The following is a 15333-nucleotide window of genomic DNA, read 5'->3' on the forward strand; positions in this document are numbered from 1 at the left end:
AGCACTCACATTGTACTTTATTGAAGTGTGAAGAGAGGCAAGGGCTTTCCGTGTAAAATATTTCATGTTTACACCTGTACACAGACATATATGTATCCCCGCCTTGGGGAAGGGCTAGACGGCTCTGAATACAGAGGAGGGCGGGGCGGAAAGGGTAAGACAGACTGCCCTGGACCCCCGCAGGCATGGGGGACAGGCGCACAGAGTGGGACGGAGGTGGATTATTAAGAAGCATCTTGCTTACTAACATGAAGCCACGTACCGCATGGAGAGCGCGGATGAGGCCTCATTGGCTTAAGAGGAGAGCCCACAGAGGGCGGGCACACGGTGCCCAACGAGCCAGCCAGGGCCGGCGTCCCAGCGGCGGGGCGGAGGTGGGGGGGCTGTGCACAGGGCCCCCAGCCCAGGCCTCTGCACCCCCCTGCCTCCCTCCCCGCCCTCTGAGAGAAAGGAGGGTTTGGGCCTTAGCCACGGACTGACAGCCGTTACTGGCAGCGTCTCCTGAAACTACAGATACAATGTGCATCAACAGGCTGATCACTCCTGAGCCCTCGGGCCGGGGGCGGCTGGAGGGGCCAGAAGCAATCCTACAGGATCTTTGGTTTGGGGTTCCCTTCCCTACTTGAGTCCTCCCTCTGTCCAGCCTCTTGTGGTGGGCCTCGGGGCCGGGCTGCTCAAGGGCCCACGGCCCAGCATGGCAGCTCTCGGAGGTGCTGCCCCCAGGGCGGCTGGGCCGGCTTTATTCACTGAGGTGCTGGGACTTGTAGGAGAGGATCTCGGCGGCCAGCTGCTGGGGGTCCAGGAGCTGCGGGAAGCGCGACATCACGGCCTCCACCAGGTGTGGGGGGAAGACTCCACACAGCTTAGTGTACACGCTGGCTCGCTCCTTCGCCAGCCTGCCTGCCCCGCCCCAGGGGCCCCTGTCAGCTCCTGGGCCGGGTGCCTGGGGCTCCTGCAGGCGTGGGGTGGGCGGGGGCAGCTGGTATGGCTCAGACCAGTATTCCCGAGGTGGAAAGGCGGCCGGCGGGGGTGCGTAGTCAGCGGGGACGCTGAAGTGGCCGGCACCCAGGGCCCGGCTGAAGGCCGAGAAGGCCGGGGTGGCGGGGAGCTCTGCCCCGTAGGTGCAGTAGCCGGCATAAGGGCCCCGAGGTGGGCCCGGCTCGCCAGGGCCCCCTCCTCGAACCCCCCAGAGTTCTGACATCTGGCTCTCCAGGGAGCCGATGCCCGAGTCCAGGCAGTCCTGGGAGGCGTAGGGGAGAGAGTCCAGGGTCTGCGGGAACCACTCTGAGGGCCCGAAGCTGCCGCCACTGCTCCCACTAGGAGGGAGGCTCCTGCCTGTCGGGGCAAAGGTCTGCATCAGGCCCTCCCGGGGGGTTCCTGGAGACGCCTGGGCCCCCAGCTTCTTCCTGTCCGGGCTGCACTGCTCGTGCTCTGTTGGCAGAGAGCCGGGCTGAGAGGAGGGTGAAGGCCGCCGGCTGTTTTTGTCTTTGCTCGCGGCCCTGGAGGGTGGCAGCAGGGCGTTGGCGCGGAGCTCGTCGGCCACGGAGCGCTGGGGCCGGCTTGGCCGCTCGGGGTGCAAGAATCGGCACTTGATCCCGTAGGTGCATTTCCTCCCTGGGAGAGAATTCAGAGGGGTGGATATAGAACCAGGGCTTCCCTGGTGGCTCAGACGGTAAAGCGTCTGCCTGCAATGCAGGAGACCCGGGTTCAGTCCCTGGGTCAGGAAGATCCCCCGGAGAAGGAAATGGCCCCACTCTAGTACTCTTGCCTGAAAAATCCCATGGACTGAGGAGCCTAGTAGGCTACAGTCCATGGGGTAGCAAAGAGTCGGACGCGACTGAGCGACTTCAGCTTCACCTTTACCTAGAACCAGGGAGTGGGAGACGGAAGGGCCAGTCCAAGAAACATGGGGTGGGTGCAGGCTGATTTGGGCGAGCGATCAGGGGATGCTGTGAGGATGGCCCAGGAGGCTGGGGCCCAGGCTCTTACCATAGGGACACGGCTGCTTCTTGTGCTCTGATGTGAGCGGCTTCTTACGCAGGAAGTTGTCCAGGCTCGGCCCATGACGGCCCAAAGGGTCATCGGGGGGCATGAACCTGCAGAGGACAGGGAAGAGGTGATGGGGGACTTCCCAGTGCTGGGGAGGGGCTGGATAGGGAACCTCACTAGGACGAAGAGGGGGCAGCTCCTAAAACTAATGTCCACCCAGTAGGATACCCCCAGGTGCTGGGGGGATTGTCCTGAGGCAGGGAGGAGGTCCCAGTCCAGAGGGCTACAGTCAGGGGTGACTCTCCTGCTGGGAGCTCGCTGAGGCCTGAAGTCTGGATCTAAGGCTGCATCTGCTGGCCTCTGGTCAGAGCCTTGGGGCTGGGAACTGGAGAGACTATCCTGAAGCACTGACCACATCCTGTCCCAAAAGCTCCTGACCCAGCCCCTAAACCAGAGAGCCCAGCCCTCTCCCAGCCTGGCCGCTCCCCTGTGGGGTCCTGTCCGTCTTGAGCTCAGAGCTGCCCAGGCCCAAGACCACACGGCTCAGCCACAGAGCCACCCCAGCCCAGTCCCTCCCGAGCCGCTCCGGCAGTGGTGGGGACATACTTGTCATTGACGAAGGAGTACATGAGCAGCCGCTCCTCGATGAAACGCTTCCACTCCTGCCGCTCGCCCTGCAGGTCCCGGTACGTGTCATTGGAGACCACGATGCCGTCCGACTCAAAGGCCAGCTTCACGATGAAGCGGTCGTCATAGCAGACCACCCGCTTGCCACCTACCCGCCGCGACGGTGTGAACACCAAGATCTTCTTCTTCTCCAGGTCCCGCAGGATGTGCTGATCTGGGAGGCAGCAAGGGCGCATGCAGGTCAGGGCCCAGCCTGGACTCGCAGCCAGCCCGCATGGCTCCCTGACCCCTGGTAGCCAGGCTCTCAACTCCAGGGTCACGGGAACAGGAAGGGGCTCTGTGGAGGCCAAGGACCCCTGCGCCTTGCTGGACCTGGCACCTCGTTTCCTGCCCAGATACCAAGAACCCCCGAGAACAGGCTGGCCAGAGAAGGCTGGGCTGCCTCCATCTCCCCCATGGACGCCAGGCCTGGTCGCACCCAGCCTGTCCTGGGGGGATCTGGCAATGAGTTCCGGCTTGAGCTGAGGCCAGATGAGTGTCTCAGCCAGGACAGACGGACCCACCCAGAAGGGGCCTCTTTTCCTGGAACGGGCGATGCTAGCCAGCCTGCCCCCACATCAAGACGTCCAGAGAAACAAACTTGGGCTCTCCCTACAAAGGTCAGGAGCTCATGTAAGAGCAATGGTAGCGGCCGGAACCCGTTACGTGCCAGCAGCTGGCATCCGCTATGTGCCAGGCGTTCTGCTGAGTACTTAGGTCGATTAACTGCTGTGATGCTGACACCCACCCCGCAAAGTTATCAAGCTCTCACCCCACCCGTGTCTCAGATGAGGGGCAAGTGGCCTAGCCAGAAGGGACTGAGCCAGGATTACAGAGCCCAGGGACTTAGCTGCTATGTCACCCTGCCCCTGTGCCGCGGGGTATATGGCAAGAGCCTGCCACCATTAGGTAAGGGAGGTGCCCACTACCCGGAGGTAGAGGCTGCCCAGGGTGACCTCCAAGGACCACTGTTCAGAGCAGGGATGCTGAAGACAGCAAAAGCCAGGGAAAGAAATGCTGGTTCCTGCTTGGGGCCTGGAAGCTGTTGCTCACACCCAAAGGGTCTCTCTGGAGGAGAACCGCAGCAGAGAGACCACGCCCCGTCCGAGGTGCCACTCACCAGTGATGGGCACATCTGGGCGAGGCTGCTCTTTCCTCCAGGACGGCACAAACACGGTGATGTCTGTGTGGCCCCGCTCCAGGAACCAATTCACTGCCAGGAGGATCCCCCGGCAGGAGAAGACGTCCTTGTTCCCATGGCTGGGGAGGAGAGGAGGGCAGGGTCAGCCTGCTGTCGCCTTGGCCTGCACAGGAGGGAGGCGGACTGCCCTCCAGCCCCTGCCCTGGCTGGTAGAGCCACTGGGCTCGGCCCCCCGCCCTCTGGCTGGGGGTCCTGTGCCTGTATTCACTGCTGGTTCCCACACAGGCTGTGATGACCAGACCTGGGGCTTTTTTTTCCTGAGGTTCCATCTCCCAACAGACAGCAAGGAGACGCCCAGGAATCTGGCAGCACCTGCTCCCCATGTGGGGCAGGGTCAGGCCGCTTACAACACACCTGGGGGTGGGGGAAAGGCGCTGGGACCACAGGGACACAGATGTCCACAGGCGAACTGAGTCACCACCCCTCCCTTGCCGGCTCGGCAGGGCTGTGGGTGGGGGCTGGGGAGGAGAAACCAGATTGCTCTGGATTAAAGTTGGATTAGAGTTCAGGCCTGTTCAAACTGCAGGGAGTGGGACTGAGGAGGGTGAGGGGGGAGCCTTGAGTCAACCCTCATTTCGGGGCAGGAGGCGGCCACAGGGCCCTTCAGTGTGAAAGTGAAAGAAGACTGCTTTTCCTCCCACTGCCCTGATTCCCTAGAGCGAACGCCTGGACCGCCTCACCCCTCCCAGGAGGGCGTGACCCGAGGTGAAAAGACGGGTCTGGAAGCCTCTGGGGACTCTGCCAGCAGCCGAGCTGGGAGAGGGGACACCCCTACTGCTGTGGGCTGTGGACCAGACCTCAGCCCATCCAAACGCGGCTGGATCCAGAAGCAAGCCCTGAGGTGGCCCTGGCTCAGTTTCTCTATCTGAAAAATGGGCCTGAGGGACCGCAGCCTCCTTCAGAAGGGCCCCTGTCAGTGGGACAATGGTCCTGTCTGCTGGAGGCCAAAGACAGTCCAGCAAAGTGGAGGTTCCATCTGGCTTCACGGGGGGGACGGGGTCTCCCAGGTAATACCGGGTGTCATGACAGGGCTCCAGGACCAGGCGAGGGCATGGGAAGGAGCCAGATGGGCCTCCCTCCCCAACAGCCCCTGCCCCTCAGTGAACAACTCAGACTCATATTTGGCAAATAAAACAGAATAAGCATTACGCAAAAGAGGCAACTCCATGGCCGACCACATCCTGTGGGTGGGTTTGGGTGGGGGGGCGGGCGATAGCTAGAGCCCCAAGAAAGATAGAAAGGGAGGGAGGGCGGGCATGGAGGCTGTCGAGGAGTGAGGCTGGGACTCCCAGGGCTAAAGGTCTCTGTAAATTGTAGGTGAGGCAAAGTCCAACCTGAAGGCAGAGCTCATCCCTGCCAGGTGGGGCCTCCTCGCTGCCATCCGCTGGCCCGCTTATAATAAAAGTTAACATTTACTGAGAGCTGTGAGCCAGGCCCTGATCTCCGTGCTCAGTACTGAGTCATCAGTAAGCCTCTGAGGAGGGGACTGTCATGAGAGGAACTTTGCTCTTTTATTCAGGTGAGGAAACTGGTCCACAGAGGGCAACCAGTTGCCAGCATCACAAGTAGCGATGGTCAAACAGAGATGCATACCCAGAGGCTGTGCTCTTAACCCCTACAGGTGCTGATGCCCGGATGGTACAAAGGCAAGCGACAGCCCTCACAGCAGGCCTGAATGGATGGGTACCCAGCCCCTACCGGAGCCCAGGTGCACTGCATACCTCCTTGGCTTCATCCTTACAAGGCTCTGAGATCCTTCTAAAGCTCCCTGGCTACTGGTAAGAGGTTGAACTTGAACCCACGTCAGACTGCCTTCTGACCCCTAACAGGAGAGCTAAGGTTTCTTTAGGAGAGGAAAAAAAAAAAACCCAACAACTCCCAAGCTTGAGTTTGAACAAAAGGGTTCAGTGGGTGGGGCAGGCTGGGAACAGGGAAAATCATGCATCTGGCAAACTCCTGCTCCTCTGTCAGGACCCCAGGTGGGGTGTCCTGACAGCTCCTCATCTCCCTGCCTCCTCCTGTGCACATGTGTGGACCTGCACATGCCCCCTCCCAGGCCAGCACTCGCAGGCCCTGGGACTTCAGGGTCCACTGGGGCTTCCGGGACAGAGCACTGCTTCTGGGAATCAGAAACCTTAGCTGGGGACAAGTCTGCTCTCAGTCGTCCCAGCCCCCAGAATATTCCTTAAGCAGGCAGCCAGAGCCTTACTCTTGGCAGAAGTCGAGCACGTGTGGCCGTCCCTCGAGTCAAGCCCAGATCCTGCCCCCCCAAGCCAGGAGCGCCTGTCTGCAGCTAACCTCAGTCCTTCTCACTGCCCTGGAGGAAGCTCTGCTGGCAGAGGAAAACCAGACATCCTCTCACCCTCACCGCAGTCGTGCTGGCCCAGAAAGTCAGGGGCCCTCAGCCTAACGAGACATTGGAAGACGTGTGCTTCTGCTGGAGACTCCAGATGCCCGCCTTGGGTAGAGGGCAGGGCCAAGGCAGGCTACCCAGGTGAAAAGATCTGCCTGGGCTCGGCCCAGCAAGTGGAGAAAAATTCCCTTAGAAGGAAACAAGAGGTGAATTTCCCCACGATTTGCATATGGTAGGGGCTGGCCCGCCTGCCCTGGGGCGGGAGGGGGCAGGAGGGTACGAACCCAGCAGCAGCTGAGACAGGAAGCTAGAGGCTGGAATTCCCCTTTTGCTACTGCCCCAGCTCAGAAAACCCCGAGCGGCTAGGCCTCTGGCCAGGCCCTCCACCACCTGCCCCTCCTCCTGCCCGGCTCCTCCTCCTCCGGCCAGGATACAAACACACACTGCACATGGCTGCCCCCGGGGCTCAGCCCTCGGGCCCACGCCCCCCAGAGGAGGGAGTCGCTAAGGGATCCCAGCTCCTGACCCAGTCAACTGCTACTGCAGCCCGAGAGGGGTCCCCCAACTCTCAAAGCACGTAGGGTGACCAGCTGCCACGGGCTTGTGGATGCCAGCTTGCCTCAGTTTCCACCTAGGCTCAAACCATTTCAGAGACGGGATGACGGACCCAAAAGTGGCTGGAGGAGGGCCACCTGCACATCTACTGAGCTGGGCCGGGACCAGGCAGACAGCTGAGCTCGGCCAGGTATGGGAGGGGCAGACGGGGGGCGGCGGGGCGTGGGCAGAGGTATAGAGGCCTCATGAAGCCCACCTGGGAGAGCCCTCGGGGAAGCGGGGGAAGGAGTCCTTCCCACTCCACACCCATGTCTGGGGTCTCCCCATCCACACCCGCAGGAACTTTTCTTTGTGAACTAGCCACCCAGCCCTGACTCACCAGCCTGCCTTGAAAGGACAGGGAGAAAGCGAGGCCAGAGGGCAGGGCTGAATGGAAGGGAGGTCTGGGTTCTCTGGAGTCAGCAGCAGCTACCCCCCAGCCCCGCCATGGGAGCCTGCATAGGGGAGAGGTGGGGATGGTTACTGGGGCCCAGGCCTAGCTCTGGTCCCTGGGGGGCCCTGAGAGCCCAGTCTAGCCTAGGTGGCTTCAGCAGAAGCAGAGGCAACCCAAGTCATTGAGCCCCTGGAGCCAAAGCATCAAGCTACCCGCCCACACCCCTGATGTCGCCAGGTCCTCAAGGTTACTCTTGGTCACAGCTGCAAAGGCCTCAGTAGCTGAGCCGGCTTCCACGCGAGCCCAGGTCTGAGACAACAAGGCCCCAGCAGTCCCAGACTCTGAATAACAGTAATGATAACAACCACCACCAATGATGAACAAGCCCTTCTCTCCAGGTTCCAGGCATTCATTCCTCACAAGCACCACCTCAAGGGTGGTGAGCCCCATCTCAAAGAGGAGGAAGAAGGCTCCTATGTGAATAAGCTGGAGCCCACAGTCTGATCCCTCATGGAGAGCATAAGGCAGCTTTAGAGTCAGAAGGACCTGAGTTCAAATCCTTGCTCTGGCATTTACGAGAAGTGGGCCCCAGAGTACTTCTTTGAGCCCCCTCAAACAGCCCTAAAACCCACTTCCAAGAAGCTGCGAGGATTAAGGGAGACTCCTGGCACACAGTAGGACCTCCATAGAGGGCTTTCCCTTCCTCTAGACCAGTCTAGAGAAGAGACCAAACTCCTTCCTGAAGTCCTCTCTACAAGAGGTATAGAGACGTGGCCACCAATCCCAGCCAGAGGCCAGGGTCTTGAACACAAAAGTGACATGTACCTCATGGCCACGTTGCTCCCATCGATGACTATGGGTCTCAGGTCACTGCCCTCCTTGTCTTCCTCGGGTGGATAAGTCTCCACGGTGGGAGCCTTGGGGGTGCCCCCACCCCGGGGGACCAGAGGTAGCTGAGGGCAGGGGTCCGGCGATGCCTGGTGCTCCCGCTCGGCCGCTGACCCATGTTTAACCAGCTCCCCCAGCACTGTGTTGGTGTCTGCCTGGACGCCCAGCTTCTGCAGGACACTGTGGATCTCAGCAGATGAGTAGCCCAGCTTCCGGAAGAAGTCAACCTTCATCTGCAGCTCTGCAGTCGTTGCCTCCTCGGCCGTGGGCTCCTGGGCCGGCCTGGGGGTCCCCTGGCAGCTGCGGCGGTCTTCAAGTTCCCACAGGCTCATGGTGGGACTGGCTTCCTGCCTGGGCCTCTCTTCACTGGCCACTCACAGCTCAGATTGGTGGAAGGCACTTTTCATAGCTCCTGTAGGACAACCAGGAGGGTTAGGGATGGGACTGGATTTCCTGCTCACCCCATCTCCTGTCCCTCCCTCTCCATCCAACAATATGGGTGGCAGTATCCAAAGCCATCTTGGCCTGTTCCCTCTATTATCCTCCTTCCCAGCTAGAGAGCATCACTCCCATCTTATGAAGGAGGAAAGTTCAGCTACAGACATTAAGAACTTGCCCAAGGTCATCCAGCTGTTAGCTGGTGACGCAAGGATTTGAACTTGGGCAGTCTTACTCCTCCTCCCACCCCATCCCCAGCAACCCCCCCTCACCCCCCCACCCGCCAACCAGGGGATCCAGAAATCGTGGGAGGCCTCCGAGGACCCGGCCGCGCCCCCACAGCAAACGGGGCGGGGCTCTCAGGTGGAAACCCGCTGGGTTGGAAGTGCGCTGGAAGCGGGTGGCGGGGGCTTCCCCGTTGAAGCCATCGCCTCCTCGCGTCCGTCTGCCCACTGCTCGAAGCCCAGGCCGGGAGGCGCGGGGCCCGTGGCCGGACTCCCGGACCGGGGGAGGGGAAGTTTCCAGGGAGACCCACCGGCGAGAAAAGTTGCTGGGAAACTCTGGTTGGCCTCCGGGCTCGGTGACGCGGAGGGTGTCCCGGCCCAGAACCTCGCTCTCGCCCGATTCCCACTCCGGACCTCGGTCTCCCAGGATCCTCCGACTTGGGCAAAGTTAGAGGAGGCCCCGGGGATCGGCAAGGCCGGAGTGGACTGGCCCCACGTCCCTCCCGCTCCGGTCGGTCTCAGCTCCAGCCCTTCCCACCCCCTCCTCCTCCCGCCCCGGAGGCCTGCTCCCCTTCCCAGCCGCGAGCGCCTCACCCTGCCGTACGCCAGCAGCGGCCGGCGGCGTCTCCATGGGGCCGAGTCCCGGGGGCCAGGCCGCCGGCGACTTTATACGGGGCGAGTGGGCGGGCAGGTGGCGCCCGGGACCGTGACGCGGAAGCCTGGCAGGGGAGGCGAGAGCCCAGAGCCGGCTCGGGCGGCGAGGGGCGGAGCGGCCACCGCCCCTTCCTGCTCCGCCCCCGCGCCGCTCCGCCCCGCCCCGTCCTGGCCTCCGGCCCCGCCCCCGCTGCCCCAGAGTAGCCGGCCCGGCCTGGAATGGGGGTAGGGGGCGCGGGCAGCAGCCCCTTCCTCTGAACCTCTGGGCCCTGGCGGCGGGGAGATCTGTAGGGCAGGAGTGCACGGCTCGCAAGGCGGGAGGTAAGCCCAGGCTAAAGCAGATACGCACATCGAGTCAGTCATCGGCGGACCAAGTGTACTGCTGCACAGGCACAGGTCCGCGTCCAAGTGTGCAGAAGGTACAGTCCGGGACGATCGAGTGAATTAGGTATACAGTTTGGTTCACACACGGTTGGAGGCAGAGCCATAGTTATCAAGACAGGGTACACCCAGGCAAGCAACTTTTCACATTGAGAATCAGGAACACTCAACAGCTACAGCGTGACTGGAACAGGTACACGCACAACGGGGGCCCCACCCAGGGCCAGGTACAGTTTTTTTTCTGAAATCAGGACCTTGTCAGAATAGAAAGGCAGGTACAACCTGCCTTGTCCCAGCTGGAAAGACTTGCATCCAGGGCCAGGAGCTCCTATTCCAGCCACCTTTGTCACTTTTGAAACCCCCAGTGACTCTACCTAGCCAAGTCCCTGCTTTGTTGACTGGTCATCTTTAAACCCCCCCCCAAATACCTCTTCTTCTGTGCCTCCCAGGCACAGCAACCCCAGGGGCTGGCCTCCAGGAGAGGGAGAAAATGCAGCCGCCTCCGATGTTGCTCACTACCACTCCTGCCCAGTGCTCTGTGTGCTATAGACCTGATCCTCACAACAGCCCCTTTTATAGTTGAGAAAACTTCAGGGAAAAGTGCAGTATAGTTAGACATTTATTCATTGTAGTAACTCCTTTATGGTAGTAAAAATATTAAGTAATGAGTCCAGGTTAATAACCATAATGAAGATAAGCCAACCACAGCGATAATGCTTGGCATTTATGGAGTACTCACTGGGTGGTGGGCACTGTGCCAACGCTGTGCAGACACTTCTGTGCCTTTGCATCTCCTATCTCGGCCAGCAGCGCCCTCCCCTTCTTCCCTCCCTGCTGCTGCCTGACCAATTCAATTCCTCTTTTTGATGATGTCACCTCCTCTGTGAGGCCTGCCCAGACTCCTTTGGTGCTGAGTTGCTTCCTCCTCGGTGCCCCCACAGCACCCTGCCTGTGTCCCTACGTGTTGGATTGCAATCGCTGGCCAGGGACCGCCTTCCGGGCCAGGACTGAGATGGGACTCCGCCTGTACTCCTGGGCCCCGTGCTCCTCAGCACTGTGCCAGAGGGAGCCGGCAGCACTGGGCGGCGATGAGTCACACAGCTCTGTGTCCTCCCAGAGTGAGCCGCAGTCTCGCTCTCTTCCGGCTCATGAAGGCAGCTCTTTCCCAAGAAGCTGAATCTGTTCTGCAGAACCCAGGACTGCTCCTGGGGAAACCCTGCTCCAATTGTAGCTGGAATGGCCTCAATCCCCAGGAGCCCTCTGGATCTAATGTGCCCAGCCTTTCTCCCTCCCCCAACCATTCTTTGCACACCTGTCTTGCCAACTTCCTTCCTGGAGCCTTCCTGCTCTCCTGCCACCTGGCCAGCCTGGGTGGGGTCTGCAGAGGTTCAGGACTGGTCACCCATGGGTAGGGGACGAGGAGAGGCTGGAGAGGGAAAGGTCCCAGGAATTACCTTGGCCTTTGGAAACTTTCCCCCACAATGGCTCAGCGGGTAAAGAACCTGCCTGCAATGCGGGAGACACAGGAGTCTGAGGTTTGGATCCCTGGTTTGGGAAGATCCCCTGAAGGAGGAAATGGCAACCCACTCCAATATTCTTGCCAGGGAAATCCCACGGACAGAGGAGCCTGGTGGGCTACAGTCCATGAGGTCACAAGGAGTCGGACACGACTGAGCAACTGAGCCCACCCGAGATGAAGAAGAGAGACTGGACCAAATATATATATATTTTTTTTTCTTGGAAGCTCACTGGGCAGCTCAGTCTGGGAATGACACAGGAGCTAGATCACTGCTCTAGGAAGGGTGGGCAGGCTGCCCCCAAGCCTTGGCCATGGGCTGCAGAGGTTCAGTTCCACAGGGCCTCCTGGAAATGCAGAAAGGGCCAGTGTTTTGAGGCTCCTAATATACTTTAAAAAGACTTGTCACACTAGAGCTATAAAAATTGAAGTATGTTTTAACATTTAATTGAACAAATTAACTCTTTCATCACCTATTCAAATTCAGTGCAATGTATTTGAACTACTGACAAGACATTTGGAGGATTTGTTTTTAAAAATGTATTATTTCCTTGGAGAAATGGCTGATTTTGGGGCTGGGACAGGGAAAAAAGTGAGCTTGGAGCATCCTGTGGTGCCAGAGTTAGGAAGTGGTCCAAACTCAAAAGGATAGGGGTGTGTCACAGGGCCTCAGGAGCCTGAAGCTCCCAATGGCCAAAGCTGCAACAATTCGAGCAATAAAATGGGTAACTGAGTGTTTGGTTGTAACCCAGAGTATAAAAATCCATGTCCCTGAGTTGGCACTGATAGAAATAAATTATTGGATAAATAACTAGCTGGAGGAGGAGAGACAAATCTTCCAAATAACATGTGGAGGTTCTCACTCCTCCAGGTTAATTATCCCTTCCTCTTCGCTTGAATGTACACTGAGCTTGCACGCGTGTGTGCTAAGTCGATTCAGTCATGTCTGACTCTTGGTGACCCTATGGACTGTAGCCCACTGGGTTCCTCTGTCCAAGGGATTCTCCAGGCTAGAATACTGGAGTGGGTTGTCATGCCCTCCTCCAGGGAATCTTCCCAACGCAGGGATCCAACCTGCATCTCTTATGTCTCTTGCATTGACAGGAGGGTTCTTTACCACTAGCTCCACCTGGGAAGCCCCACACTGGACTTAGTGACTTCTAAATAATAGAGCAGGGAAAGGAAACAATAGTAAGTTTACAGTGGAGACACCTGGCAGATACCACCTTGACCGAGTGATCGAAGTTACCACCCTATCATGTGCCCCCATCAGTACATGATGAGGTGCGTGCGAGCTCAGTTGCTTCAGTCATGTCCCACTCTTGGCAACTCTATGGACTGTAGCCTGCCAGGCTCCTCTGTCCATGGGATTCTCCAAGCAAGAATACTGGAGTGGGTTGTCATGCCCTTCTCCAGGGAATCTTCCCAATCCAGGGATTGAACCTGTGTCTCTTACGTCTCCTGCACTGGCAGGCAGATTCTTAACCAGTGTACCACCAAGGAAGTCCTCAAACGCTGATTGAAGGACATTATGCAAAATACTTGACCAGGACTCCTCAAAACTGAAAAAGATCTCGAAAAGCACGGAGAGACAGAAACAGGCACAGACCAGAGAACACAAGGAGACACACCAGATGGATGCAGTATGGCTCCTGGTCAGATCCCGGAACAAGGAGTGCAGTAGTGGAAAAGCTGGTAGAATCCAAATAAGGCCTGGACATTTTTGTTTTGTCTGTGCCACATGGCATGCAGCATCTCATTTTCCTGACTAGGGATTGAACTCATAGCCCTTGCACTGGGAGTGCGGAGTGTCAACCACTGGACTACAAGGGAAGTCCCAGGGTCTGGATTTTAGAGATGTACTGATGTTGGGTTTTTTTTCTGGCTTTGACAAATGTACCACAGTGGTGTGCGATGAGGGAACTCTGTGTACTATCTTTGCAGTTCTTCTGTAAATTGAAAATTAAATCTCAAATTAAAAATTTATTTAAAAAAAAACCGAATTTCATGGACACCGTAGGTGGTCTGTTTTGGTAAGAAGTTCAGAAGGCTTTGTTCACTTCCGTTGGTGTCTGTCTGTCTGTCTGTCTCTCCTGTGGTTGAATATTATTATTTGGAGATAGCCTCCAAAGTCTATGAGGCCCTGGCCAGACTGTTCCCCTGCCACCCCTCTTCCCCCACTTCAGCCACCCCTGCTCCCTCTTTTCTGAACCTTGAATGCTCACATTCTGGACTGTTAGAGCTGGAAAGCCCCAAAGAGACTGGTTAGCCCAGAATCTTGGTTTTATAGATGGAAAGACAAAGCAGGAAAGAGATTTGCATCTGGCCACATGGCGGGTTAATTTCGGCAAAGCTGAGAAAGGCACTAGCCAGGCTTTCTCCATTCCAGGCATCCCTGGGCCCCTTTGCCAGACACAGTGGAGGTCAGACCTATACAGGTGCTCAGAAGTCCTGGTGACTTAAGGACCCGATAAGGGCAATGTCTTGTTCAAAGGAGTGGTCTTGTTCAGGTGTCTGTTGGAGAGAGCTGTTGCAGGGGACCCCTTTGGCCTCAACATGTGCTCCCTTAGCCAGTGAATCCCCCCTGGTTTTGAAGTTCCAGAAAGAGACCGAGCTGAAGGTGGGCAAAAATCGTGATCTGGCTTGTCACCCCTCCCCACTGCCCACTCCTCCCTGACACCAGAGCCACTGCAGGGAAGGGGCCAGAGAGAATCCTGTAAGGCCCTGACGGTGTGCAGAGGCTTGGGTCTCCAGTCCTGTGGTTGAACCCTCCCGAGTCTTTCCTGGGGGGCACAACCTTGGTGGTATCCTTGAAGCTACCAGAGCAGAGTCCTGGCTAGGCTGAGGGGTCCTGGTGCTTACCCTGCTGGGTGGACATTAATGCCCTGAGGCCCGGGCTGGGGAGGGCCTGTTCCTGTCCTTTGCTGTCCACCTCACTGGGTTTGTACACCGAACTGTAATACTCTGGGGCGCCACTGCCTCCCACTCCGCTGACAGGTCCCTGGGACAGGTCCTGGCACAGATGTTGGTAAACCTGGAGTGAGTCAGTGAGCCAGGCAACCGGGGTACTTCCGGGCATGATGCTGTGGGCATCACTGTTTCATCCTCTTTGTCAAGTCCAGGTCACGGATGTCCCCTTGTGTCTGAAAAGAGCAGGCATAGGCTGGGAACTGGGGAGTCCGGGGTTCGCCTGGGCCTCCAGCTGAGCCATCTCTGAAGGTCTGGGTGGGAGTAGAGAACTAGAAGTTTCAGAGATGAATTTGCATTTGGGCCAGGTCTAACCACAGTTAGGTTGACGTCTGTTCACGTGGCCAGTGTGGGCACCCACTTATGGGGTTGTCATTGAGACCAGTTCATAAGGCCCTGGAGGTCACTAATGTGCAGGTCACATGCTGGTCAGAGGTTCTGATGGGCGGTTTGAGATATCGCTGGTTTATAAACATGCCACAGGAAACTGGCTGCTGTCTCTCCAGCACACTTTGCCCAATTCCCCCTTCCTAATAGTGCTGGGAATTTCCCAGCCATGTGATCTGGTTAGAAATGACCCCATTCCAGATAACTAACAAAGACCTACTATATAACACAGCAAACTCTGATCAATGTTATGTGGCAGTCTAGATGGGAGGAGAGTTTGGGAGAGAATGGAGACATGTACATGTGTGGCTGAATCCTTTTGCTGTCCACCTAAAACCATCACAACATTGTTAATTGACCATACTCCAAAACAAAATAAAAAGCTTAATAAAAAATGATTAAAAACAAACAAAAGGCCCCATTCCAGCAGCAGGTCCTAACTGGCTTAAGCAAATCAATGTATCTTATCCTCCAGACTATGGTAATTGGTCAGGAAAGGTTACGTGACCCAAATCAGGCCAATTTGACAGGATAATGAGTCTCAATCCTGTGTCTTTTCTTCGTGTTAACTGGGCAGCAAGCTCTGTTTCTTACCAGTCACACATGATAAAAGCAAGTAGTCCCAAGAGTTTCTGAAAGCCACCTTGTGACACTTCAGAGGAGGCAGAGACAAGAGACTGC

At 57.7% G+C, this 15333-nt stretch overlaps 1 protein-coding gene across 2 annotated transcripts; it reads right to left on the reverse strand.

Moving 5' to 3' along the window:
* On the reverse strand, positions 1-9497 carry ZC3H12A (zinc finger CCCH-type containing 12A). 2 transcript variants are annotated; one of them, XM_070368406.1, is made up of 6 exons: positions 9342-9497; positions 8023-8497; positions 3776-3915; positions 2596-2830; positions 1990-2096; positions 1-1614 (listed from the first exon to the last, which is right to left on the reverse strand). In XM_070368406.1, the coding sequence occupies exons 2-6, from the start codon at positions 8415-8417 to the stop codon at positions 740-742; spliced, it is 1752 nt and encodes a 583-aa protein (XP_070224507.1). In that variant the 5' UTR covers positions 8418-8497; positions 9342-9497; the 3' UTR covers positions 1-739. The 2 variants fall into 2 exon arrangements, with proteins under 2 accessions (XP_070224507.1, XP_070224508.1); XM_070368407.1 differs by lacking the exon at positions 9342-9497 and adding an exon at positions 9059-9212.
* Positions 9498-15333: the final 5836 nt, after the last annotated feature.

Source organism: Bos mutus, chromosome 3, assembly GCF_027580195.1.
Source record: "Bos mutus isolate GX-2022 chromosome 3, NWIPB_WYAK_1.1, whole genome shotgun sequence".
In the NCBI taxonomy this organism is placed as follows: Eukaryota; Metazoa; Chordata; class Mammalia; order Artiodactyla; family Bovidae; genus Bos; species Bos mutus.

Bases quoted from the DNA above. Each gene is read 5' to 3' on its own strand.
- ZC3H12A (XM_070368406.1), bottom strand. From the start codon at position 8,417: ATGAGCCTGTGGGAACTTGAAGACCGCCGCAGCTGCCAGGGGACCCCC. The intron at 2,831-3,775 runs GTGAGTGGCACC...GCTGCCTCCCAG, and splicing joins CCCAGATGTGCCCATCACTG to ATCAGCACATCCTGCGGGAC. The intron at 1,615-1,989 runs GTAAGAGCCTGG...ATTCTCTCCCAG, and splicing joins GAAGCAGCCGTGTCCCTATG to GGAGGAAATGCACCTACGGG.